General features: G+C 46.6%; 1 protein-coding gene across 2 annotated transcripts; it reads right to left on the bottom strand.

Moving 5' to 3' along the window:
* Nucleotides 1–1,063: 1,063 nt before the first annotated feature.
* Nucleotides 1,064–27,211, bottom strand: LOC308664156 (perilipin-3-like). Of its 2 annotated transcripts, none has more exons than XM_081321175.1 (8): nt 27,102–27,211; nt 19,600–19,688; nt 15,966–16,161; nt 11,651–11,733; nt 10,224–10,575; nt 5,659–5,858; nt 3,794–3,922; nt 1,064–2,620 (listed from the first exon to the last, which is right to left on the bottom strand). In XM_081321175.1, the coding sequence occupies exons 2-8, from the start codon at nt 19,669–19,671 to the stop codon at nt 2,273–2,275; spliced, it is 1,380 nt and encodes a 459-aa protein (XP_081177301.1). In that variant the 5' UTR covers nt 19,672–19,688; nt 27,102–27,211; the 3' UTR covers nt 1,064–2,272. The 2 variants fall into 2 exon arrangements, with proteins under 2 accessions (XP_081177301.1, XP_081177302.1); XM_081321176.1 differs by lacking the exon at nt 27,102–27,211 and adding an exon at nt 20,612–21,008.
* Between the last annotated feature and the right edge of the window lie 577 nt (nt 27,212–27,788).

The following is a 27,788-nucleotide window of genomic DNA, read 5'->3' as shown; positions in this document are numbered from 1 at the left end:
AGTTCCCCTTCAATTCCCTCAGATGAATTTATGAAGATATTGAATGGTACTGGAGCTAAGATGAAACCATGTAGTACCCCACTGCTATCTTCTCTCTATGTGGATGTAGTGCTGTTGGTGACTACTCGTTGAGTATAGTTTGTCAGCCAGCTACAGATCCATCTGGTGGTGATGTTGTCTATTGTCTATTTGTATTATATTTGTATTTCTATTCTATTCTATTCTATTCTATTCTATTCTATTCTATTCTATTCTATTCTATTATTCTATTATTCTAATTCTAATTCTATTCTATATTTTTATTCTCAGTAAAGATTCTATTCTATTCTATTCTATTCTAAATTCTCAATATTCTATTCTATTCTATTCTCAATATTCTATTCTATTCTCAATATTCTATTCTATTCTATTCTATTCTCAATAAAGATGCTATTCTATTCCTATTCTCAATATTCTATTCTATTCTATTCTATTCTATTCTATTCTATTCTATTCTATTCTATTCTATTCTATTCTATTCTATTCTATTCTATTCTATTCTATTCTATTCTATTCCTAATCCTAATCCTAATCCTAATCCTAATCCTAATCCTATTCTCTCAATTCAATCCCCATTAATGGAAACAGGACTTTGGTATGGTCCTGCACAATCTATATTCTTATAATTGGAAATTGAGTTTTCCTGTGTCGTTCTACTCCTAAGAAAAACTGACATGCATAAAATCAAAGCCCTTTTCCATTCTTCCGTTTTCTACTTCTTTTTCAATGTTATTCCCTTCTGTAGCTTTTTTTCCCCTTCTGGATACGATTTTTCCCTTGGCTGTTGTCCTTTCCCATTGCATAACCACCCCCACCACCACCCCGATTGCCTGCTTCTACGTGCATAAGCTATCTCTTAAGCTTCCAGTCCTCATGTTCCCTGCTTCTCATTCCCAATTAGCAAAAGCCACCTCATCCTATCACCTGGAACAAACCAATTGGGACAGTTGGATGATCTCTCCTCCCCCACCCACCCATCCCCGTTGGTAAACATGAAAATGTTTAGTATTTTTTTAATGCAATATGATATTAGTTTTATTTTTGTGAGTTAAGGCACGGGTTATAAATCGACAACGGGAAGCCTAGTGGGCAAATCAGTTTACACAACATACAGAGTTGGAAGACTCTGAAAAGTCATTACAAGCAAGGAGTTGAATATGAAACAAGTCTGATCAGCTATAACGGTTCCCCTCCTTCAAAGATAAGATGTGATTCCACCCTGTAAACCAGGGGTCTTCAAACTGGGCTATTTTAAGACTTGCGGACTTCAGCTCCCAGGATTCCCCAGCCAGCCATGCTGGTTGGGGAATTCTGGGAATTGAAGTCCACAAGTCTTAAAAGTTGCCGACTGTTGTAAATGATGGGAAGAACTTCAACCACGGGATGCTACGCTGCCCTAGATAACATCACTTGCAAATACAGAAGAAATTTTGCAAAGATATTTAACCTCATTTTCCCTTCTCCCACCTAAAGTCTAAAGGCACCGACAAAGGCTGAAATAAAAATGACCGGAATGCGGGAATTTAAAAAAACAAAAACCCAACCCAGATAATTTCCTAATCTTTGTCTCCATCCCTTCATCCCACTTAAATTTCTGGCAATTTCAGCTTTCTCAATTCTGGAAACTATTTGCAGAAAGAACAGACTCTGTGCCCTCAGCAGAATAAAAGGGGAAAGACATTTATGCCAGAGAATTATCAACAAGAAGGAGGGGGGGGGGAAATCAGAAGAAAAAGTCACTACTTAGGTGTAATTGGTTAATTTCCCCATTGCTTTCCTGCATTTTGCACCCAACGGAATAATTCTGTGTTTCCGAGATTTCCCTTTGCAAGAACAATCTCCCTCCCATCGAAAAGAAGTTGGAAAATATAGATAACCACTTCTTCATTTGGGCCACATCCAATGAAAATGGACTCTCCTAATCCTGCAAAGTCCAAAAAAAAAAAAACTTGCTTTCCGCTGAGTTGGTGGGGAAAAAAAAAAGCCTCCCAAATTGCCGATTTACTAAATTTCACTGGCTTGTGTTAGGAAAACAAAAGCAACTGGATCCAAAAAAAACCAAAACCCCCAACCACCCTTGGCTTTACGTGGTTGAAACATCTTTCGCACCCAGAATTCTATATTTATTTAAACTATTGGCAGCCCAGTTTAATTCTTCTCTTTGTTCCAAAAAAACAAAAAAAACACCCTTCTTACATTTACAGTACTCTAAATTGCGCACATCCTTGAAATCCTATTTCATTTCTATTTCTTCCCCTTCTGATTTCCCCGAGGCGGCGAAAGGGCCCACAAGCCAAGTAAGAGGGACATTTTGCACCACGTGATCCATCAGCTCATCCGTCAACTGACGGGCCTTGGTGACTTTTTCCCGACTCTGAGCTAAGATGGATCCCGGCAGGTCCTGGAAGGACCTGGCGCTCATGAAGGCACTTCGGAGCTCCTCCACGTTCTGACGGACCAGGCCCACTTTCTCTTGAAGCCCGGCCGGTAGGCCTTGGAGGTTGGAGACCAACGTTGTCGTAGCCGACTGCAGCTGCTGGGTGAGGCCGCGGGAGACCTCCAGAGCTTGCGACTCGATCTCCTGCAAGAGGGATCCAAGCGAGAGTCAGGTTAGTTAGTTCTTCGGGGGGTTGTGTAGAGCAGGGGTCTCCAACCCCTGGTCTGCGGACTGGTACCGGGCTGTGGCACGCCAGCAACCGGTCCGCACAAACAAGCAAAGCCCCATCCACGAGATGCAGACGGCACACAAAACGACATCCTCTCCGGTCTGCGGAAAAACCTCTCTCTGCCGAACTGGTCCCTGGTGCCCAAAAGGTTGGGGAACCTCTGGTCTAGCGCAGTGGTCCTCAAACTTTGCGGCTTGGCGGCCCGGCTGGGGGGGGGGAGAGGAGAACGCCCAGCTGAGCTTGAGTGACTCTCGCAAGCGGAAGGCCGACATTGACATGCAGCTCAACTATTTGAGTTACGCACATGCTGGCCCACCACTCGTGTGGACCGGTTCCTGCCCCCCCTCCCCAGCCATGTGAGCTGCAGTGTGCAAGCTGCGAGTGCACACGTGCGCGCCGGCCCACCACTTGCACAAGTTGAGCTGTGCGTGCCCGTGCACGCTGCCCTGCCGTTTATGCGGCCAGGTTGCATATAGGCCACAGCCCAGTAGTGGCCCGTGGCCCAGGCATTGGGGACCCGTGGTCTGGAGAATGGACAGCCATTTGCCTAGAATGGGATAAGGTTTCCTGCCTGAGCAGGGGTTGGACTAGAAAAGATGTCACCAACCTTTGTCGGTTGGTGGACCGGAGGAAAAGGGAGGGGGATGCAATGTATGCACGCACGAGGCCACGAGCAGGCACCCCAAATGGAGTGCAGCTAGCGCCCGCGCGATACTAGCCCTGCCCTGTTCTTGCGTGGTGCAACGCCTTGTTTCCGCACCCCACAGTGCCGCGGTGGCCTGTTTTTGCGCCCCGCAGCGCGGCGGTGACCCATTTTCGTGCCCCGAGGCACGGCGGCATCCCGTCTTCGCACCCCAAGGTGCAGCACTGGTGTCCCATTTTCATGCCCCGAGGCACGACGGCGGCCCATTTTCACACCTCGAGGCGCAGCGGTGTCCCGTTTTTGCGCCCTGCGGCGGCGGCGACCCATTTTTGCACCCGGCTACTGCGCTAGCGCAAGTGAGGGGGTGTGCCTGTCCCGGCCCACAGGTTGGGACCCCCTGGACTAGAGGACCACCGAGGTCTCTTCCAACTCTGTTATTCTGTACCTGTGGCTCGGGGGCATCTTTTTCGGTCTTCTTAGGAGACTGCTTTTGCTGCCACTGCAGCCACATCTGATGGAGCTTCTCCTGGCCCCCTTGGATCTTCTGATCAACCCCCTGTTTGACGTGTTCAATCTGGGAAGAGAGCAAGGAAATGGCTGAGTCAGCAACTCCGGGGGGGGGCGGGAAATGGGGGGGAGGGAAAAAAAGCAACACAGGAACCCCCAAGAGTTGCCTCTTAAGCAGAGGGAGAAACTGAAGTTCTTGAGAACCTGGGTCTCTCTCCTCATCATCACGGTAGGTAGTCCTTGACCTACAATGATTCATTTAGTGACCTGAGTTACAACGGCTCTGGAAAAAGGGACTTGCCGTCCTGGTAACGAACACCGCAGCATCCCCACGGTCACGTGATCAAAATTTGGGCCCTTGGCCACCAGCGTGTGTTTACGATGGTTGCAGTGTCCCGGAGACATGTGATTTCCCCCCATTTTTGACTTTCCCAGCCGGCTTCCGATAAAGTCAAAGAGAGGAGCTGGATTCGCTTAATGACTGTGTGATTCAGTTAATAACGGCACTGATTTGCTTAACCACCACATGCAGAAGAAAAGAGAGGAGCATTACTGAAAGAAAAGTTATGATCCCTTGGGTGCCAGGAAACCGGATCCCTGACCTTAATTGTCCTGCCCAGAAAGGAATTCATGGAGAAAAAAATCCAAAAGGCCACAGACTGTGCTTTTCTGCTGCAACAAACTACTTCCATTTGCACCAGCACTTGGACTTATCTACCAGGCTGGCTCAGGAATTCTGGGAGTTGAAGTCCACGAGTCATAAAAGAGCCGAGGTTGCCTATCCCTGGCCTAGTCTTAGGCCGCTTTATGATTCGTGGACTTCAACTCCCAGAATTCCTGAGCCAGCCACACTGAGGGGAAAGGGAGAGGTTTCCAAACTGAGACAAGCTGGCTCAGGAATTCTGGGAGTTGAAGTCCATGAGTCATAAAAGAGCCGAGGTTGCCTACCCCTGGCCTAGTCTTAGGCCGCTTTATGATTCGTGGACTTCAACTCCCAGAATTCCTGAGCCAGCCACACTGAGGGGAAAGGGAGAGGTTTCCAAACTGAGCCAAGCTGGCTCAGGAATTCTGGGAGTTGAAGTCCACAAGTCATAAAAGAGCCGAGGTTGCCTACCCCTGGCCTAGGCCTAGGCCGCTTTATGACTCGTGGACTTCAACTCCCAGAATTCCTGAGGCAGCCGCGCTGAGAGGAAAGGAAGAGGTTTCCAAGCTGAGCCATGCTGGCTCAGGAATTCTGGGAGTTGAAGTCCACGAGTCATAAAAGAGCCGAGGTTGCCTACCCCTGGCCTAGTCTTAGGCCGCTTTATGATTCGTGGACTTCAACTCCCAGAATTCCTGAGCCAGCCACACTGAGGGGAAAGGGAGAGGTTTCCAAGCTGAGCCATGCTGGCTCAGGAATTCTGGGAGTTGAAGTCCACGAGTCATAAAAGAGCCGAGGTTGCCTACCCCTGGCCTAGTCTTAGGCCGCTTTATGATTCGTGGACTTCAACTCCCAGAATTCCTGAGGCAGCCACGCTGAGAGGAAAGGAAGAGGTTTCCAAGCTGAGCCATGCTGGCTCAGGAATTCTGGGAGTTGAAGTCCACGAGTCATAAAAGAGCCGAGGTTGCCTACCCCTGGCCTAGTCTTAGGCCGCTTTATGATTCGTGGACTTCAACTCCCAGAATTCCTGAGCCAGCCACACTGAGGGGAAAGGGAGAGGTTTCCAAACTGAGCCATGCTGGCTCAGGAATTCTGGGAGTTGAAGTCCACGAGTCATCAAAGAGCCAAGGTTGCCTGCCCCTGCCCTATCCGTTTCTCCTTACCAGTTCAATGGTCTGGTGCAGCTGGGACAGGGTGTCTTGGGTACCCTGCTTGGCATGTTTCAACTTGGCCAGGGAGTGTTGGAAAGCCCGGTGACGAAGTTTGCTCGACAAGGACCCCAGCCGCACAAAGTAACTTTTCTGCTCCTTCTGCTGTTCCACCGTGCCACTTTCGAAGCCCTCCACGGAGGTAGCCAGCTTGGCTAGAAAAAAAAAGAGCAATAAAAACTGGGTTTACCCAACATACCTCGCCAACACAAGGGATCTTTGCAGCTCAAGGTTGACCTGTGGGGTCCTTGGTGCTCTCTGAGCTGGGTTGTTTTCTTGCAGACCTTTCGTGACCCAACTAGGCAACATCATCAGTGCTAGAAGGGAGTGTGGGTTTTTCTCTTGTTTACGTATAGTAGCTTGCCCTGCCAGGATTGGTGGGACTGTGGTTTTCTCCTTCATAGTTTCTTGAATGGGGGTATTGTTTACTTCCCTAATGTTTGTCTAGGGTTAATCCCTGCTTCTCTGGGTGTTGGATTTGAATTATGCTTCCTTTTGGACTTGGCTTTAAATGCCAAGTTTCACAGATTGCTCACTAAGCCATCGTCTGTGGGCTTCTTGTGTTCTCTGAGCTTGGTGGTTTTCTTGCAGACGTTTCGTGAACCAACTAAATAACACCCTCAGTTGTCAAGGTATTGATTTAACAGCTAACCAGCTTTTGTAATGTAAGTTGTAAGATGTAATGATGGGAATGACTCAGCAGGGTCTGTGTCTCTTTAAGAGCCTTTGTATAAAGGGAAGGCTCTGCTGATGTGTTCTCTCTTCCGTTTCCTGCTGTAATTGTGGTTTGTTGGATCCTGCCGTATTAGCACATGTATGCATATTGTTCCTGATGTATGATATTAAAGTGTAAGATTTATTTATTTATTTATTTATTTAATTAAATTTTTATACCGCCCTTCTCCCGAAGGACTCAGGGCGGTGAACAGGGCATATCTTAAAACTACAAAAGTACAAAGGTTAAAAAAGAATTAAATTATTGCCCACAATAAAAACAATAAAATATATATATAAATATTAAAACCCTAAGTAATTCCCCATCAGGCCAGGCCAGCTTGTTCAAATAAATGGGTCTTTAACCCGCGCCGGAAGGAGCGGAGATCCGGTGCCATCCGGAGCTCAACCGGCAGCTGATTCCACAAAGCCGGAGCGCCCACAGAGAAGGCCCTCCCCCTGGGGGCCACCAGTCGACATTCTCTGACTGGAGGCACCCTGAGGAGGCCCTCTCTGTGGGAACGCACGGGGCGGAGGGGAGTCGACGCCGGCAGCAGGTGGTCCCCGAGGTATTCCGGACCCATGCCATGTAAGGACTTAAAAACCATCACTAAGACCTTGAACCTCACCCGGAAGACAACTGGTAACCAATGCAGCTCGCGGAGCAAAGGTGTAACATGGGAGTACCGGGAAACTCCCAAGACAACTCTCGCGGCCGCATTCTGTACCAGTTGGAGCCTCCGAGTGGTCTTCAAGGGAAGCCCCATGTAGAGAGCATTGCAATAGTCAAGACGAGAGGTCACGAGCGCATGAGTGACCGTACACAGGGCATCCCGGTCTAGATAGGGCCGCAACTGCCGCACCAGGCGAACCTGTGCGAAAGCCCCCCTGGTCACGGCTACTACATGATCTTCTAAGGTAAGCCGTGCATCCAGGAGGACTCCCAAGTTGCGAGCCCTATCTACGGGGGGTAAAAACTCACCCCCCATAGAAAGTGATGGAACGTTTTGAATGTCCCGGGATGCCGGAATGTACAGCCACTCAGTCTTGTCAGGGTTGAGTTGAAGTCTGTTCCTCCCCATCCAGACCCGAACCGCCTCCAGGCAACGGGACATCACAGCGAGGGCATCACTGGGGTGGTTTGGGGTTGAAATGAAAAGTTGGGTATCATCAGCATATTGATGATACCCAACTCCAAAACCACGAATGATCTCACCCAGCGGTTTCATGTAGATGTTGAACAGGAGAGGCGAGAGAACCGAACCCTGAGGAACTCCACAAACGAGAGACCTAGGGGCCGATCTCTGCCCCCCTGCCAACACCGACTGCGAACGTCCCAGGAGATAGGAGGAGAACCACCGAAGAACTGTGCCTCCCACTCCCAATCCCCTGAGACGCCGCAGCAGGATACCATGGTCGATGGTATCGAAAGCCGCCGAGAGGTCTAATAGGACCAGGACAGAGGAATATCCCCTATCCCGGGCCCTCCAGAGATCATTCACCAGAGCGACCAATGCCGTCTCCGTGCTGTACCCGGGCATGAAACCCGATTGGTACGGGTCTAGATAATCCGCTTCATCCAGGACCAGAGGGAGCTGATGCGCCACCACACTCTCAACAACCTTCGCAAGAAAGCGAAGGTTGGAGACTGGACGAAAGTTGTTCAAGACAGCTGGGTCCAAGGCAGGCTTCTTGAGGAGAGGTCTCACCACCGCCTCCTTCAAGACGGTGGGGAAATTACCCTCACTCAAGGAAGCAGATATCACCGCCTGGAACCAGCCTCGTGTCCTCTCCCTGGCTGCATAAACCAGCCAGGAAGGGCACGGATCCAATAAACATGTGGTGGAGCTCAACCTCCCCATAATCCTGTCCACTTCATCAGGGGTCACAGAATCAAACTCTTCCCAGATAACATTGACAAGACCGCCCGTGTCCTGATCGTCAGACTCTGCCCAGCTGGAGTCCAAACCGGTCCGAATCCGAGCGATTTTATCCGACAGATGTTGACCAAACTCCTCGGCACGACCCTGCAAGGGATCCCCCCTCACCTCCTGATTAAGAAGTGAGCGAGTCACCCTAAACAGGGCGGCCGGGCGATTATCTGCGGACGCGATGAGGGCAGAGAAGTAATTGCACCTCGCCGCCCTCATCGCTGCGAGATAAGACCTAATATAGGTTCTTAACCGCAACCGGTCGGGTTCGGATCGGCTGGACCTCCAGCAGCTCTCTAGGCCCCGTTTCCGACGCTTCATCTCCCGGAGCTCCGCGGAGAACCATGGAGCTCGATGGGATCTGCACCGGGTCAGGGGCCGCAGGGGTACAACTCGGTCCAGTGCCTCAGTGGCTGCCCTTTCCCAGGCTTCCACTAAGGCATCCGCCGAGCTGTGAGCGACGGAGGCAGGTGGGGATCCCAGCGCTGCCTGGAACCCGAGAGGGTCCATTAAGCGTCTGGGGCGGTACCATCTAGTTGGTTCCACATCCCCACGGTGGGGAGTGGCAAGACGGAAGACCAGCCGCAGGAGGTGATGATCGGTCCATGACAGGGGCATAATAAATGGAGAGCCCTCACCAAGATCATCCAACCACCGTCCAGATAAGAAAACCAGGTCAAGGGTGTGGCCTCCCTCATGAGTTGGTTCAGAAATTACCTGCGTCAGGTCCATGGCCGTCATGGAAGCCATGAACTCCCGGGCTAACTCAGATGACCCTCCCAGGGATGGCAGATTGAAGTCACCCAAAACTAGAAGTTTGGGGAACTCAATCACCAAACCGGAGAGGACATCGAGTAGTACGGGCAGGGCTGCCGCTGTGTGACTAGGCGAAACGTACACCAGCAGCAAGCCCAACTGCGCCCCCGAACCAAACCTCAAAAAGAGAGACTCACACCCGACTATCTGAAGAACGGTGAAGAACGATAAACCACCATTTAATACAAACCACTGTTTACTGTGTTTACTCCTGACACCAGTGCTAGAAGAGAGAGGTTTGGGGAGAGGAGGAGGAGGAGGAGGAGGAGGAGGAGGAGGAGGAGGAGGAGGACTGTGGGGTCCTTGGCGCTCTCTCAGCTGGTTGGTTTTCTTGCAGACGTTTCATGACCCAACTAAATAACATCATCAGTGCCAAAAGGGAGTGGGGTTTGGAGAGAGGAGTAGGAGTAGGACTGTGGGTCCCTGGTGCTCTCTGAGCTTGGTGGTTTTCATTACCAAGGAAGGCAATATCATCAGTGCTAGAAGGGAATGGGTTTTGTAGAAGAGGAGGAGGAGGAGGAGGAGGAGGAGGAGGAGGAGAAAGAAGAAACAAGAAAGGAGGAGGAGGAGGAGGAGAAGAGGAAGAGGAAGAGGAAGAAGGAGGAGGAGAAGGAGAAGGAGAAGGAGGAGGAGAAGAAGAAGAAGGCAATGGTTGTGGGAACTTTGGTGCTCTCTAAGCTTGGTTGTCCAACCAGGTAACATCATCAGTGCTAGATGGGAGTGTGGGATTTGCTCTCTATATACAGTGGCTCGCCGCTAACAATTCAGACAAACAAGCTAACAACAAACAACAGCCTATTCAAGGAACCACCAAGGCCATCCCCACCAGTGCAGACAGGGCAAGCCATTAGTATATAAATAAAGAGCTATCCCCACCCTCTTCTAGTACTGATGGCATTATCTAGTTGGGTCATGAAACGTCTCCAAGAAAACCGTCAAGCTCAGAGAGCACCAAGGAACCCGTTTATGGCTGCCTGGGGCATTCTGGGAATTGAGGTCCACCCATCTCAAGGTGGCCAAGGTTGAAAAATGTCAGCTTCCCTTGAACAGCCAACTCACCCAGTTCTTCATCCGTCATGGGGAGATAGTGGTCCACCATCTCTTCAGATTTCCCAAGGGCAGCTTCCAAATTGCTGGATACCATCTGGCCGACGGAAGACTCCATGACGGTGTTGACACTACTGGACACCGCCGAGCGGGTCATCTCCACACCACTTTGGACAGCCGAGCGGGTCATGTCCACGCCACCCTGAACAGCCGAGCGGGTCATGTCCACACCACCCTGAACAGCTGAGCGGGTCATCTCCACACCACCGTGGACCACTTCCTTGGTTCTGTCCACCATGCCGCTGACGGTGGAGCTCACCGCCTCCTTAGCTCCGGTGACCAGGTCTTTTGTGTCTGAAATGATCTGAAATGAGAACAGAAGAAGAGAGTTGGAAGGGACCTCGGAGGTCTTCTAGTCTAGCCACCCCTGGTCAAGGAGGAAACCCTATACCATTTCAGGCAAATGGCTGTCCAGTCTCTCCTTAAAAACCTCCAGTGTTGGACCACTCGCGACTTCTGGTGGCAAGCAGTTCCACTGGTTAATAGTTCTCACTGTCAGGAAATTCCTCCTTAGTTCTAGGTTGCTTCTCTCCTTACTTAGTTTCCATCCGTTGTTTCTTGTCCTGCCTTCAGGGGCTTTGGAGAATAGTTGGCTATGCAGATCAGGGGGTCTTCAAATGTGGCCCCTTTATGACTTGTGGACTTCAACTCCCAGAATTTCTCAGCCAGGCAGGCTGGTTGAGGAATTCTGGGAGTTGAAGTCCACAAGTCATAAAAGGGCCAACTTTGAAGACCCCTGCTTGTGGACTTCAACTCCCAGAATTCCTCAGCCAGGCGGGCTTCCTGACGGATTCTGGGAGTTGAAGTCCAGAAGTCATAAAAGGGCCAACTTTGAAGACCTCTGCTTGTGGATTTCCAACTCCCAGAATTCCTCAGCCAGGCGGGCTTCCTGACGGATTCTGGGAGTTGAAGTCCAGAAGTCATAAAAGGGCCAAGTTTGAAGACCCTCCGATGTGGATCGTTCTCCATTTACGGCCGTAATTGAGAATGGAGTTATTGGTTGTAAGTTGAGGCAGTCATTGACCACAGCCGATTTTACACATGACCACAGCCGATTTTACAATTTTTGCAGTGGTCATTAAATGAACACCATGGCCATTAAGGAAACGCTCAGAGAGCACCAAGGACCCCACAGGGAACTGAGCTTGTTGGGAGAATTGCACGCACCCAGGAAGCAGAAAATCAGGGAGATGGGATGAAAAAAAGATTTGGGCTCTCATTTGATGGAAATGAGAAGGGAGGAAGGGAGGGAGGGAGGGAGGGAGGGAGGGAGGAAGGAGAAATTAGAAGGGAGGGAGGTGGAAAGGGAGATGAAGATAGGAAGGAAGGAAGGAAGGAAGGAAGGAAGGAAGGAAGGAAGGAAGGAAGATTTTGATTACCTTATCAGTTGGCTGTTGAAGAATTGGCAATTTCTCTTCCAGCTTGTCCAAACCTTTCAAAGCGTATACATTCGCTGTGGAAACTGGAGAAGAAAAGGTCAAAAAAGTCAAGATGGTGGCCAAGCACCATGCATTCGAGTACCTTTCCTTTCTACATGGGTCAGGATACGCAGACGATGGGCCACAGAACCCCGGCGTAAATGGGGGAACACAGATTCACTTAGCAACGTGATTCACTCAATGACTGCAGTGATTCACCAAACAGGCAAAAAAGGTCACAAAATGGGACAAAACTCACTTAGCAACCATTTTGCGGTTGTTAAGCAGATCTGCCTTCTTCCCATTGGCTTGTCAGACGCCTGCTGGAAAAGGTTACAAATGATGATCGCGACATCCCAGGATGCCGCAAGAGTCATAAATACGAGCCAGTTGCCAAGCACCCAAATTTTGATCACGTGACCCATGGGGTGAAATGCTACACCGGTTGTAAGTGTGAAAAATGCTAATAAGTCACTTTTTTTTTCAGTGTCGTAACTTGTGCCAATTGTAATTTCAGTTCCTGTAACTTGTGCCCCTAAATCTAAATTTATAACTAATAAATATCTTCAGAAGGTCACCAAATGGTTTTAATAGTAGCAGTAATAAATAATGATGATGATGTCAGAAGGGACCTTGGAGGTCATCTAGTCCACCCCACTGCTCAGGCAGGAAAACCTATACCATTGCAGATAAATGCTTATCCAATCTCTTCTTAAAAGCTTCCAGTGTTGGAGCATTCACCACTTCTGGAGGCAAGGAATTCCACTGGTTAATTGTTCTCACTGTCAGGAAATTCCTCCTTAATTCTAGATTGCTTCTGTCCTTGATCTGTTTCCATCCATTGTTTGTTGTCCTGCCTTCGGGTGCTTTGGAGAAGAGCTTGACTCCCTCTTCTTTGGGGCAGCCCCTGAGATACTGGAACACAGTTATCATGTCACCCCTGGTCCTTCTCTTCATTAAACTAGACATACCCAGTTCCAGCAACCGTTCCCTATATGTTTTAGCCTCCAGTCCTCTAATCATCTTTGTTGCTCTTCTCGGCACTCTTTCTAGAGTCTCGACATCTTTTTTACATCGTGGTGATGTAAAAGGAGCCTTGGTGGAGCAGTGGGCTAAGGCCTCCTTAAGTAACACCAGCTGCCTGCAATTAGTGCAGGTTCGCATCCCACCAGGCTCAAGGTTGACTCAGCCTTCCATCCTTCCGAGGTAGGTAAAACGAGGACCCAGATTGTTGGGGGCAATTAAGCTGACTTTGTAATAATGTCGCTTGGGGGGGGCAAAAGCCCTAATAAAGCAGGCATATACATAGAATGAAGGCTATTGCTAAGCACATTGGTTTGTACTTAAATTGTAAGCCGCCCTGAGTCTTCGGAGAAGGGCGGGATATAAATGGGATTAAAATAAAAATAAATAAAATAAAATAAAATAAAACTGGATGCAGTATTCCACGTGTGGCCTTACCAAAGCATTGTAAAGTGGTATTAGTACTTCACGTGATCTTGATTCTATCCCTCTGTTAATGCAGCCTAACACTGTGTTGGCTTTTTTGGCTGCTGAAGCACAGGGCTGGCTCCTATTTAAGGGATTGTCCACTAGGACTCTGAGATATCTAGTTTAATGAAGAGGATTAACAATTAACCAGTGGAACAACCTGCCTCCAGAAGCGGTGAATGCTCCAACACTGGAAGTTTTTAAGAAGAGACTGGACAGACATTTGTCTGAAATGATATTGGGTTTCGCGCCTGAGCAGGGGGTTGGACTAGATGACCTCCAAGGTTCCTTCCAAATAATAATAATAATTATCATCATCAATAATAATAATAATAATAATAATAATAATAATAATAATAATAATAATAATAATAATAATAATAGTAGTAGTAATAGTAGTAGTAGTAGTAGTTAAATGTTTCTGCCTTTTCTCTTGTGGTAAAGCCACTCAAAGTCACCTTGAATGAGATGGGTGGTAAATACATTTAATGAATGAAATATTTTTGTAAAAAATAAATAAATAAGAAAGCAGAAAGTTTATGGAGATGCTCAGTCACCCAGGTCATGGTTTTCCCAAATGTGCTTTTTTGCCAAAAGGCAACCGGACTTTGTTTTTCGTTGAAGACCTTTTCACTTCTCATCCAAGAAGCTTCTTCAGTTCTGACTGAATGGTGGGGAAGGGTTTATATACTTTGCAGTCATCTGGTCGTCAGTGCTCTCTCTGAGAGTTGTTGAGGCCACTTGGAGGTTTATATGTGCCCGCGGGGTCACCCGAGTGGGGCAAATGGGTGTGGAGCGTTCTTTGAACTGCTGAAGGGAGTGTGTTATATACTGGAGATTGATGATGTCAGATACCCTCCCACTCTGTTGAGAGAGGGCTGTTCAATTTTGACCCAGATGGCCTCTTTGACCCCTCTTTCAAACCAGATGTCAACGGATGTTTTTGCTTTGACAACAGATGAAGATGCAATCATTTTCTTCTTATGTTTTACTCTTAGAGTTAGAGTTAGATGATGCTGCGGGGAGGGATGGGCATGAGAGTTTAGCTAGACATAACAGTGCTGAACCTAGTGTGAGAACCAAGGTTATTGAAATAAGAGATGATAAGAATTGGCGGCAGGGGAAGCCTGTGTTTCAAGCTAATTGGAGAATGTGATTTATGACTGTTAACTGGAGGAGGGAATTCTGCTTTGATACTATGTGCTCAGGGGAGGGGAACTCAGGTTTCGGCTTCGACCGTGTAAGTGCCGATGCCATGCTACTCAAATAAAGATTCTTTAAGGTAAACAAGGCCTCGAAGTTCTTTGAAGAGTTTCATCTGTCGGAACCATGTCGCCAGCACTAAGGAAGAAGCTTGTCCACCCCCTCCCAAGGATAAAACACCCAGACACAAACTGAGCAATGTGATATATGCACTATTGTTCAGTGAGCCACGTGCAGATCTGTACATCAGGGAAACAAAACAACCACTTCACAAACGCAGGGCACAATGTAGGACAGCAAACCCATTAGGACAAGAGTCAGCTGTTGATCTGCATTTGAAAGACAAAGGCTGCTCTTTTGAGGACAGCTGAGTCCACATTTTGGACAGAGAGGACTGCTGGGCTCGCAACTTGGGCATCCTCCTGGACTCACGGCTCAGTTTGGAAGATCATATAGGAGCCGTGACCAGGGGGGCTTTTGCCCAGGTCCGCCTGTTGCGCCAGTTGCGGCCCTATCTGGACCGAGATGCCCTATGCACAGTCACTCATGCGCTCATGACCTCCCAGTTAGACTACTGCAATGCTCTCTACATGGGGCTGCCCTTGATTATCACTCGGAGGCTTCAGCTGGTGCAGAATGCAGCCGCGTGAGTTGTGATGGGAGTGTCCCGATACTCCCGTGTAACACCTCTTCTCCGCGAGCTGCATTGGCTTCCAGTTGCCCTCCGGGTGAGATTCAAGGTGCTGGTGATGACCTATAAAGCCCTACATGGCATGGGCCCGGATTATCTTAGGGAGCACCTGCTGCCAGCATCAACTTCCCATTGTCCTGTGCGCTCCCATAGGGAGGGCCTCCTTAGGGTGCCGCCGGTCAGGGAGTGCCGGCGGGTGATCCCCAGAGGAAAGGCGTTCTCTGTGGGCACGCCTGCCCTTTGGAACGATCTGCCTGTGGAACTCCGGACCGCCCCCGACCTTCATTCGTTTCGCCAGGACCTAAAAACCTGGTTATTTATCGGGCCTGGACTGAGGGCTTTTAAATTTTTTAACTTTTTGGGCTATTAATTGTTATTTAATTTTATTTTAATTGTATTTTTCACTTTTATATTGTCTTTTAACTTTGCCCTGTAAACCACCCTGAGTCCTTCGGGAATAGGGCGGTATATAAAACTAATTAAATAAATAAAATAAAATAAAGAAGCCATCTAGGTCAAAATTGAACAGCCCTCCCTCGACAGAGGGGGAGGGGATCTGACATCATCCATCTCCAGTCTACAACACGGTCCTTTCAGCAGTTCCAGGGAAGGCTCCACACCCATTTGCACCGCTTGGGTGACCCCGAGGGCACAGATAAACCTCCAAGTGGCCTCAACAGACACTCTAAAAAGGATGCAAATGACCAGCGGTCTGCAAGGACTATAAATGCTTTCCGTCCTCTACCATTCGGCCAGAATGGAAAAAGCTTCTCAGAGGAGAAGCGAAACGCCGTCAAGGAAAAACGAAGTCCACTTTGCCTTTTGGAAAAAGCAGAAGAGCGCAGATAGGGACCACCGTTTCACTGAGCAGGGTTTGGGTTATTTACTCACTCTGTGGCTCCAGTTTGTTGAGGATGGGCTGGGCGCCGGTGACCGCCGCCGAGGCAATGGTCTTCACTCCCTTCTCTGCCATGTCACAAACCGACTTCATGTAGGGGTGACTCTCTTTCGTAGAGGCGTACGCTGCTGAGACCATGTCGTAGGCGGAGCTGACCAGGGGCAGGCTGGCTACCCGATCAGCTACATTCTGGCAAAGGGAAGAAACAGACAAGACTCTGTAAACCACTTAGAGAAGGCTGTAAAGCACTGTGAAGCGGTATATAAGTGTTATTGCTGTTGTTCTGTTCTGTTCTTACATTTCTTATTCTATTCTAATTCTAATTCTAATTCTATTCTATTCTATTCTATACTAATTCTATTCTATTCATTCCATTCTATATTCTATTCTATTCTATTCTCTATTCTATTCTATTCATTCCATTCCCTATTCTATTCTATTCTATTCTATTCTATTCTATTCTATTCTATTCTATTCTATTCTATTCTATTCTATTCTATTCTATTCTATTCCCTATTCTATTCTATTCATTCCATTCTATTCCATATTCTAAATTCTATTCTATTTTTTTCCATTCCTTAATTCTATTCTATTCTATTCTATTCTATTCTATTCTATTCTATTCTATTCTAATTCTAATTCTATTCTAATTCTAATTCTAATTCTATTCATTCCATTCTCTATTCTATTCTATTCTATTCTATTCTATTCTATTCTATTCTATTCTAATTCTAATTCTAATTCTATTCTATTCATTCCATTCTCTATTCTATTCTATTCATTCCATTCTATTCCATTCCATATTCTAAATTCTATTCTATTTTTTTCCATTCCTTAATTCTATTCTATTCTATTCTATTCTATTCTATTCTATTCTATTCTATTCTATTCTATTCTATTCTATTCTATTCTATTCTCTATTCTATTCTATTCTATTCTATTCTATTCTATTCTATTCTATTCTTCTATTCTATTAATTCTATTCTAATTCTAATTCTAATTCTATTCATTCCATTCTCTATTCTATTCTATTCTATTCTATTCTATTCTATTCTATTCTCTATTCTATTCATTCCATTCCATTCCATTCCATATTCTAAATTCTATTCTATTCTTTTTTCCCCATTCCTTATTCTATTCTATTCTATTCTATTCTATTCTATTCTATTCTATTCTATTCTATTCTATTCTATTCTATTCTATTCTATTCTATTCTATTCTATTCTATTCTATTCTATTCTATTCTATTCTAATTTGCATTCTTTTAGAGAGTTGTTGAGGCCACTTGGATGTTTGTCTGTGTCCTCAGGGTCACCTGAGTGGGGCAAATGGGTGTGGAGCCTTCTTGGAACTGCTGAAAGGACCGTGTTGTAAATTGGAGATAGATCATATTGTATCCTTCCCCCTCTGTTGACAGAGGGCCGCACCACTCAGGTGACCCTGAGGTCACAGATAAACCTCCAAGTGGTCTCGAGGACCCTCTAAAAGAATGCAAATGACCAGCTGTCTGCAAGGAGTATAAATCCTTCCATTCCCCCACCATCCAGTCAGAGCTGAAGAAGCTTCTTTGGATGAGAAGTGAAGCGTCTTCAAAGGAAAAACAAGGAAGTCCAGTTGCCTCCTGAAAAAGCATCTTTGAGATAAATTGTGTGTGTGTGTGTGTGTGTGTGTGTGTTTGCTATCACCTGCAGGAGAGTCCCTGCAATGAGAGATTAGAGCTGGCACCAGTGGACTGTGTGTCCCAAAGTGCCACCCCTGGAATCCTGCCTATTAAACTCAGAAATGACACCCTGGCATCTCCTACTTGGCAAAGCACCAAGAGAATGGCTCGTCTTCCAGAGAATTCATTTCCCTTGGGTTGTGCAACCGTCTTTGCCAAAGTGATAATGCGACAGCCGTCGCTCGCTCCCAAAATAGATTTAGAGTTTGCCACCTCAGCTCCAGACAAAACTCTATACAAACTTGGCCCAGCTTCAAACTTGCTTGGCACACAAAAGGGAGACCTCAGCAGACGTGATCAGCAGCTGACTGCCGGGGCATTGTAGCTAGTCCTCAATTTGCAACCGTTCATTTAGCGACCGTTCAAAGTTACAACGGCACTGGGAAAAGTGACAAAGTGGTGGACGTGCCCCAAAGCAAAAAGATTTGGGGTTAAAATACATTTATGGCTGGAGAAAATGACGGAAAAAAACAAACAGACTTCAAACCAGCATTATTGTTGTTAGGAATAATAGGAGCTAATTATGAGAAAGACTGCAGATATCGAATACTACACACATTAAAGGCAGCAAGAATTGTATTTGCCCAACATTGGAAAAATGAAAACTTGCCAGCTGAAGAAGTACTAATTAAGAAAATTGTAGAGTGTGCAGAAGTGGATAGGTTGACTTTAAAGATTAAGGAGAAAGACGACTCAGGGTACTTTACACATGGGATAATTTCTATCAGTGGCTAGAAAAATGAGTCAGACAGAAAGGAACGTGATATGTAATTTTGAATACATATTAGCATTAACATACTGTTTATGATAAACTATATCTATTATTGCTAGTTAAATACATGTATAAAGGTAAAGGTAAAGGTTCCCCCGCACATGCGTGCTAGTCGTTTCCGACTCTAGGGGGCGGTGCTCATCTCCGTTTCAAAGCCGAAGAGCCAGCGCTTGTCCGAGGACGTCTCCGTGGTCATGTGGCCGGCATGACTAGACGCCAAAGGCGCACGGAACGCTGTTACCTTCCCACCGGAGTGGTCCCTATTTTTCTACTTGCATTTTTACGTGCTTTTGAACTGCTAGGTGGGCAGAAGCTGGGACGAGTAACAGGCGCTCACTCTGTTACGCGGCACTCGGGATTCGACCCGCCAAACTGCCGACCTTCCGATCGACAAGCTCGTCGTCCTAACCCACTGAGCCACCGCGTCCCTTTCAATGTTTAGCAAACAGTATACATGTATACTGTTTGCTAAACATTGAAAATGTTATTTGGAAAAACCCCAACCCCAACGTTAATCCTAACCTTAACCCCCACCTTATACACACACACACACACACACACACACGCCCAGGGTCGCCTGATCATTTTTTTTTCACACTTAGGACCGCAGCATCCCATTGGTCACGTGATCAAAATCCAGCCACTTGGCAACTGACTCATATTTATGACGGTCGCCATGTCCCACCAAACCAAGTAACATTCATAAATATGACTTTTCGATGGAGAAGCGCTTCAGATTGTATGTCAATTCCACTCGGATCACTTTTGGGATCAACTCGTCGGTGGACTGATTTGGGATCAACTTGAAGAGGCAACATCTCACCAAACACCCACCCCCTTGAATCTAGAAACCCACGACCAGCCCCCTCTTAAGTGAAGGGACCTATAATCCCTATAAACCTAGAAATAAGAAGAAATTTCCTGAGAGTTGAAACAATTAACCCAGGAAACAACTCACCTCCAGAAATTGTGAATTCTCCAACACTTTTAAGGCGAGATTGGACAACCATTTGTCTGAAATGGTGTAAGGTTTTTCCTGCCCGAGCAAGGGGTTGGACTAGAAGACCTCTAAGGTCCCTTCCCATGCTGTTTATTCTATTTCTATTTATTCCCCATCTCTCCAAACCTCACTTACTTTCTGTTCGGTTTCTTCCACCGCTGGGCTGGTGGTCGATGGGGCTTCATCAGGACTCTGGGAAGACGCCATGGTGAGTTAAGATGTGGCTATCAAGAAAGAAAGAAAGAAAGATAATTCGGATTACGCTCCGGCTTTATCTTGGGAAAGTTGCCCCGAGAACAAGGGTCAAAACCTTTGAAATTATCTGCGCAACCCATTCACAAGTCCCAAGGTGAGGGGAGCTGGGAGTGTAACCCGGCACTCCTTATTTACCCTGGACTTTGGCACCCTACTTTAGACCCAAAGCTTCAGCAATCGGCAACACAGCCCGACTGAGTCGAGATGATCCCCCACTGCTAGGCAGAGTCTACCTTGGTTATTCCTTGGATGTGAGACCACCGTCGTAAACTGAGAAACTTAAAAATATTTAGGAAGGGGCAAAGATTAAGACAATAAGGAAGAATGCAATATCCTAATCGATGAATTACCAAGAGAAAAAAAAAACACATTCCACTAAAACTGGCAGAAGCAGCCAGTATATAACTAGCAACAAACCCCATCCCCTTCTGGCACTGAAGATGTTATCTAGTTGGGTCATGAAACGTCTGCAGGAAAACCACCCAGCTCAGGGAGCACCAGGGACCCCCAACGTTCCAAATCCTTTTGACTTTTCACGGAGCACCTCAAAATCCAGCTTGGCTTATTTGCTTCTGCAGGCCAAACCCTGCAGAAACTTAACAAAATCCGCCCCAGTCTGGTGGGACAGAAGAGACTGTCTCTATCTCTGCCCCTCCCAACCCAAAAGACCCCTACAATCTTTGGCCCCAAAGGCCCGATCCCTCTTCGCCCGTCAGCCGTTCCCAGCCGCTCTGTTGCATCACCCCTCTCTGGGCCAAAGGATGGCGACTTTTTCACCCAGAAAGCAGTTTTGCAAGAAATCCTCAAGAATGAGATGAGCCAACGGAAGACCACTTCCCCCCCCGCCCCACCCACCACCCTTCGCCATTTGTTCCAGATTGCAACATTTCACCCGGCTTGGGGGAAGAGAAATACAGGGTGCCGAACTTGAGTCAGACTTCCGGGTGAATGTCTGCAGGAGTGTTGGAAGAAAAGTCTTCGTCGTGGTTCAATCCAAGCCGGGAATAAACATGGCGACTGCTTTGGGAAGAAGGTTGCAGTTTATTGCAGAGGAGAGCCAGACAGGAAAAGGGCTCTGGCAGAAAAAAAGGGCTGAGCACATGTAGGGAATGGGTTTTTATACCCTCTGGAGCCTTTTGTTTGGAGTTGTTCCTGTGGCCTGAACTTTGACCCGAGTCTGAGTGTGCCTTTCTGGTATTCTGATGGTGGTGGGTTAATCCGATTATGTCCCAAAGGTCATATCCTGCTTTCCTGGGGCTGGGGCTGATGACTCTTAAAGAGTTTGGGTGAGGTATGCAGATTTTAGGTGTCATTGTCTTCTTAATCTCCTAGCTTCAACCTTCCTGATGGTTTACATCTGCATTTGTCCAGAGCTGGCTTCTGCTTGGGGGAGGGAGACTTGGGGCTATTAAGAAAAACTGGGCATGCTTTTCTGCCTCTTTTAAGATCCTTTTAGGAAATATATTTTTCTGCCCTTTTAATATTTCCTTCTCTGGGGAGGGCTGACTTCCCACAGGAGGACAAGAGTAGGGTTAGTCCTGTGTCTGTGTGTGTGTGTGTGTGTGTGTGTGTGTGTGTGTGTGTGTGTGTGTGTTCCAAGGCAGTGGGTAAGTGACAAGTTTTTGTTTTTTGCGTTCCTTCTGTAAAGCTTTACACTTGGCGGTAGTCCTCAACTTACAACAGTTTTGTTTACTGACCGAAGTTACAACAGCACTGGGAAAAAAAAAGACTTACGTCCATGTTTTGCATCGCAGCATCCCCCTTGGTCAGCTGATCAAAATTTGGGCTCCTGGCAACCAGCTTATATTTATTATAACGGTTGCAGTGTCCCCGGGTCAGGTGATCCCTTTTTGTGACCTTCTGACAAGCAAAGTCGATGGGGAAAACGGATTTGCTTAACAACCGCGTTACTAACTAAACAGCCCGCAGTGACTCACTTCACAATGGCGGCCAGAAAGGTCACAAAATGGGGCAAAACTCACTTAACCACCGTCTCGCTTAGCAATGGAAAGTTTAGGTTGAACTGTGGTCGTAAGTTGAGGACTGCCTGTACTTAATTCTCCTATTTTCCCCATAACAACCACCCTGTGAGGTGGGGTGAAGATGACCGAAAGTGGAGGTTTCCGGTTCTGTGCAGTTAGCGCGACAGCAGAGGGATCGTGAGGCTCCGCGCTCTACAGCTGATTTCTCTCTGTTTGGGGACCCTAAATGGGCCCAAAGCCACCCCGGACAGGTGGCAAGGAGGAGGGAAGTCCCGACAATTGTGGGGAGACAGTGGTCAATCCGGATATCTGGGGAAAGGTCTCCAAAAACCAACAGAAGAAAGGCTAGCATCATTCGTGAGTCTAGCTCAAGCTACATGCAGTCGAAAGCCAAAAAGCACTAAGCGTGATTGTAAGTAGCGTGATTGAACTGGGTAAGAATATTGATTCGCTCTCTTCTACCTGATTTCCTGAAAAAAAGGAAAAAAAGAAAAAACCCCAGAAGTAAAAATCCTCCAAAAGTGAGGGTTTTTTTTGTCTTTGCTCCACCCTCCTCTAAACAAAAGCGGCAAATTAAATTTATGGGGAATAAAAATAGAGAAAGAAAGATGACCAAAAGTGACCGGCCCAGCTGTCATCGACTTAAATCTCAAAACTGGAACTAAATGCTGAGGCCAGAGCATTTTTGGACACTCGTCCCTCACTTTCGAAAAGATTTTTTTACTTTTATCTAATCGTCTGGCCTGAAAGAGCCCCAAGGACGAGATAATTATGGAGTAATCTGGAGCAAAGCTCCACTTAAGCTAAACAAAATTGCCTAACATCTTTTTGCACGCCCATCTTCTGAGATGAGTTGAAACAGCCTCTAAGTTACACCCTGGCCACATACTTCTGAATTTTTATTTTTATTAAAAAAAAAAAAAGAATTGCCCATTTCTTGATTTAACTTTTCTGTCAAATGCGCAGCATGATTGCCGTGGCCTTAACAGACAAGATGGCTTGAAAAGGATTTTTTAAACACAAACAGGCCCCACTTTACAGCTTTCCTTGCCACAGTTGCAAAGTGAATCACTGCAGTTGTTAAATTAGTGACACGGTCGTTAAGTGAATCTGGCTTCCCCCATTGACTTTGCTTGTCTGAAGGTCGCAAAAGGGGATCACAGGATCCTGGGACACTGCGATTGTCATAAATATGAGTCAGCTGTCAAGCATCCGAATGTAAATCACGTGACCGGGAAGGGGGGGAAAATGTTGCAACGGTCATAAGTGTGAAAAATGGTCGTAAGTCATTTTTTTCAGTGCCGTTGTAACTTTGAACAGTCCCTAAACAAACCGTTATAAGTCAAGGACTACCTGTACAGGTAGATTAAATAGAAAGGGGTGTTAAAATTGAAAGAGTGGGCAGGTTTATGGGGGCTAGCAATGAGATGTCACCGAGAAACCCCCAAATGCTGCCAGAATTTTGGGAGCATCGTTTGTGATTCACAGATTTATTTAAAAGCACAAACTGTGGTTTATAAAACTTTATAGCGATAAAATCCATCGGTGGGAAACAATGCTAACAGCCTAACATGGTTTCCCTTGTATAATCATTCAAGAATGAGCTGAAAATTTTAAGTATGTTCCTTCTTGGCACTGCAACCTTACCCCGTGGTAAAAACTTGGCACATTTAAGAAATATGGACTTCAACTCCCAGAATTCTCCAGCCAGCATGCACAGTGGCTAGGGCAGGAGTAGGCAACCTTGGCTCTTTTATGACTGGTGGACTTCAACTCCCAGAATTCCTGAGCCAGCCATGCTGAGGGGAAAGGGAGAGGTTTCCAAGCTGAGCCAAGCTGGCTCAGGAATTCTGGGAGTTGAAGTCCACGAGTCATAAAAGAGCCAAAGTTGCTACCCCTGGGCTAGGGAACTCTGGGAATTGTAGTCACACACTTTAAATGATTTAGATGCCACTGTGTGGCCCAGAATTTACAATACACATCATAATATCTTGTAATATCTTAGTTGTCATAGTTAAGAAGATTAAGATTTTAGCGGGATATGATACGTATTGTAAATCCTGGACCAAAACTGGCATATAATTCATGGAAATTGCAGGACTTCAAGTCCCAGAATCCCCCAGCCGGGTTAAAGAAAGACGAACTGTGGCTTGGTGGACTCTTGAGTTGTTAGCCCTCGTAGCTAAGGAAACTAACCCAAAATTTTACACTGTATTATGTGCATTGTAAATGCTGGGCCAAAACTGGCATATAAATCAACTTGATTACCAGACTTCAACTCCCAGAATTCCCCCAGTCAGGGTGCAAGAGAAAGACAAAAAAAGTGGCTTGGTGGATTCTGACTTGTTTGTTAGCCATCATAGCTAAGGAGATGACGCCAAGCAGTCCACCAGGCTACAGATTGCCTTTCTTCTACCATTCTGGCTGGGGAATTCTGGGAGTCGAAGTCCACCTTTCTTATACATGCCAAGTAGAAAAACCGGGTGCCGAATTCTCACAGCTCTTCCTTTCCCATCTGAGTTTTGGGATTATTTTTTACATGTGAATGAGTTTCGCCCATGATTGCTAAAGGCCTCATCCAGCAACACTGTCAACACAATTTAAGGATGTCAACATGGACATGTGGCGCAAGTCAGCAGGTTTCATTGGGAGTGCCTGATCCTACTGGAATTTGCTATTTAAGTAATGCATAATTTTTCTCTCTCCCACGTTTGCAACAGAGACAGCCTAATAGGAGACTTGCATAAACTGTTGCTGGTCTATTGGAATTGGCTATGTGTAGTTTAATGAAGAGAAGGACTAGGGGTGACATGATAGCAGTCTTCCAATATTTGAGGGGGGGGGTCCCACAAAGAAGAAGGGGAGTTAAGCTATTCTCCAAAGCACTTGAAGGCCAGACAAGAAGCAAAGGATGGACACGAATCAAGTAGAGAGAAGCAACCTGGAACTAAGGAGAAATTTGCCAAGAGTTAGAACAAATAACCAGTGGAACAGCTTGCCACCAGAAGCTGTGGGTTCTTCCATCACTGGAGGTTTTGAAGAAGAGACTGGACAGCCATTTGTCTGAAATGGCACAGGGTTTCCTGCCTGAGCAGGGGGTTGGACTAGATGACCTCCAAGGTCCCCTCCAACTTGGTTATTCAGTTATTCTATTCAAGTAAGAAAATAAACTGCGTCCTTTTTGTAAAAAATAAGATTTTACCTTTCAATTCCAAACCACAAAATTCAACTGCCTTCCCTTTCCAAAAAAAAAATTAATGCAGGGCTACCCAGTTTGGCTTCAGGCTATGGGTTGCATTCAAAAGAGGAGATGGGGCCGAGAAGAAAAACTAAATGTGATTTATTGAAAAGGCTGTAACTTTAAGGCAACATCACCGCCTCCAGAAGGGGTGAATGCTCCAACACTGGAAGTTTTTAAGAAGAGATTGGACAGCCTTTTGTCTGAAATGGTATAGGGTTTCCTGCCTGAGCAGGGGGTTGGACTAGATGACCTCCAAGGCCCCTTCCAACTTTATTATTATCATCTCCAAACTGACCAGGTACCCATGCCTTGAATTTCAGGAGTAGAGACTCGTGGGGAAAATTAGTTTTTGGAAAAGAAATTAAGCCGTTAATATTTTTGGCGGCCTTATAATCCTCATTTAATGTTTTATATAGGCAGTCCTTGATTTACGACCGCTGTTGGTGCCCCAAAATTTCTGTTGCTAAGCAGGACAATTATTGAGTTTTGCCTCATTTTACAACTTTTCTTGCCAGAGTTGTAAACTGAATTACTGCAGCTGTTCAATTGAATTTGGCTCTCCCCCCACCCCTTGACTTCTGCTTGTCAGGTCGCAAAAGGAGATCACGGGACACTGCGACCGTTGTAAATATGAGTCAGTTGCCAAATTCTGAGTTTTGATCACGTGATCATGGGGTTGCCATAACGTTTGTGGGGAAAAAAATGATTATTTTTTTAGTGCCGTTGGACAGTCACTAAATGAATTGTTGTAAGTTAAGGACTGCCTGTACTGTGATTGCTTGATAGTGAGATGGGGAGATCTGAACTTAACAAAAATAAAAGGCAGGCAAACTTTTCAACTTAAAAACAGAAGCCATCTTTTTTAAAAATAAAAGAAGACAAAATTAAACCAGTTACGGCTCCTACTGGGTTCGTTAACCGACTCCCTAAACCGGTTCGGCACATGACGAACATTGCTCATTTCTGGGGAAAGATCTGTTGAATTTCTACCTATTTTTAATCTTCTATTTTATATTTTAAATTGATGTGGTATAGGAGAGCGTGCCTGATTTTAATTGTGAAGCTTCCCACGCGAATGAAGAAACCAGCCAGTTTGGCAACCCGAACAATTTTAAGATGTACAGATTTCAGGATCCGGCGCTACACTGAAGCAGCGCGAACGAGCTACACTCTCAGATAGACTGCTCTTGCGAAGGCGGCTTTATTGACACCGTCCGCTTTTAAACGCCGCCTCCTCCAATGGCAGCGCCGGGTGGTCGCTAGGAGCCTTGACACGGACTCCACGACACGTATCATCAGTTCGTTCGCGCAGCTGCTTGCAAAGCGGAGCCAACTTAAAAGCACCAAATTTATTTATTAAAAGCGGTGGGTTTTTTTCTGTTTTTTAAGACCCTCTATTTGAAGAGGTCTTTGCAGGCACCGGCCGGGGAACTGGCTGAGGCGGTTTAAAAAAAGCCTGCGCAGTTTTAGAACCAGGTTGAGGATTAACTGATTTAAACCACAAACAGACCACGAACGGACTCGCACGCCGCAATCACGCGTGAGAGAGAGAGAGAGAGAGAGAGAGAGAGAGAGAGAGAGAGAGAGAGAGAGAGAGAGAGAGAGAGAGAGAGAGAGAGAGAGAGAGAGAGAGAGATATGGGGGGGGCAGAGAAAGTGGGGAGAAGAGAGAGAAAGTTGGGGAGAAGAGAAAGTTGGGGAGAAGAGAGAGTTGGAGGGCAGAAGAAAGTTGGGGAGAAGTGAAAGTTGGGGAGAAGAGAGAGTTGGAGGGCAGAAGAAAGTCGGAGAGAAGAGAGAGTTGGAGGGCAGAAGAAAGTCGGGGAGCAGAGAAAGTTGGGGAGAAGAGAGAGTTGGAGGGCAGAAGAAAGTCGGAGAGAAGAGAGAGTTGGAGGGCAGAAGAAAGCTGGGGAGAAGAGTGAAAGTTGGGGAGAAAGAGTAAGAGAGAGAGAGAGGGAGAATGGAGAGGGGAAGAGAGATAGGGAGAGGGAGAAAGAGAAAAAGAGAAAAAGAGGAAGAAGGAGAAAGGGAAGAAAGGAGGAGAAGAGGAGGGAGAATGGGAAAGAGAAGGAAGAAGGAGAAAGAGGAAGAAAGAGTCAAAGAGAGAGAGGAAGGGAGGAGAGGAAAAAAGAAAAGAGAGAAAGACGCCGCTCTTTAACTTACCCGACCGAAGGCAAAAAAAAAGATATCGCTTTCTCCAATGACGCAGCCACGCCCCCGCTTCCCCCGCTGAGCTCCTTTTATACTCCGGAGTGACTGCCCTTTGTTGCTGGAGGCAAGCAGGAACAAGCAGGCATCACGTGCACTTCGGAATGTGGGCCGGCTCAGGAGTTGGGAAGGGAGTCCAACCTCTTTTCCCGAAGCCTCTGTGTTTGTGTGTGTTGAATTTAAAATATCCTATGACGTCTGGGTTTCTGAAAGAGGCGGATCGACTCCGCTTCCTCGTGTAAACGGCGCCGGAACGGGACATATTCGAAGCGGAGGGCAGGAAAGTTGGGGGGTTTTTTGGGGCGGGGAAGGCAGACTTTCTCCTCCCCGAGTAGGAAGAAAACTGGCCTCCGGAGGGTGGGAGTGGGTTGGCTGGGTGGGGGGTCTTGCAAAAAGATCGGGTCCTTGATAATCCGGAGTGAATTCGGATTGAAAGATCCCCCGGTCGGAGCACTTCCACTTTCTCTCTTTTTTTTTCCTCATGAAAATGTTAGTTTATTTAAAGAAGATTAAGATACAGAACATCCAATTTAAAAAAAAACAGCAAAAGAAAAAATAACACAACACTTTCTTTTATGAAAACGAAAGTAAATTCTAGAACTCTTGCAGGACGATTCCTTAAGACGCCCCCTGGCTGAGGAA

Source organism: Vipera berus (assembly GCF_964194415.1).
Source record: "Vipera berus genome assembly, chromosome: 1".
In the NCBI taxonomy this organism is placed as follows: Eukaryota; Metazoa; Chordata; class Lepidosauria; order Squamata; family Viperidae; genus Vipera; species Vipera berus.
Note: the sequence above shows the minus strand (reverse complement) of the source record. Positions and strands in the feature narration are given on the sequence as shown.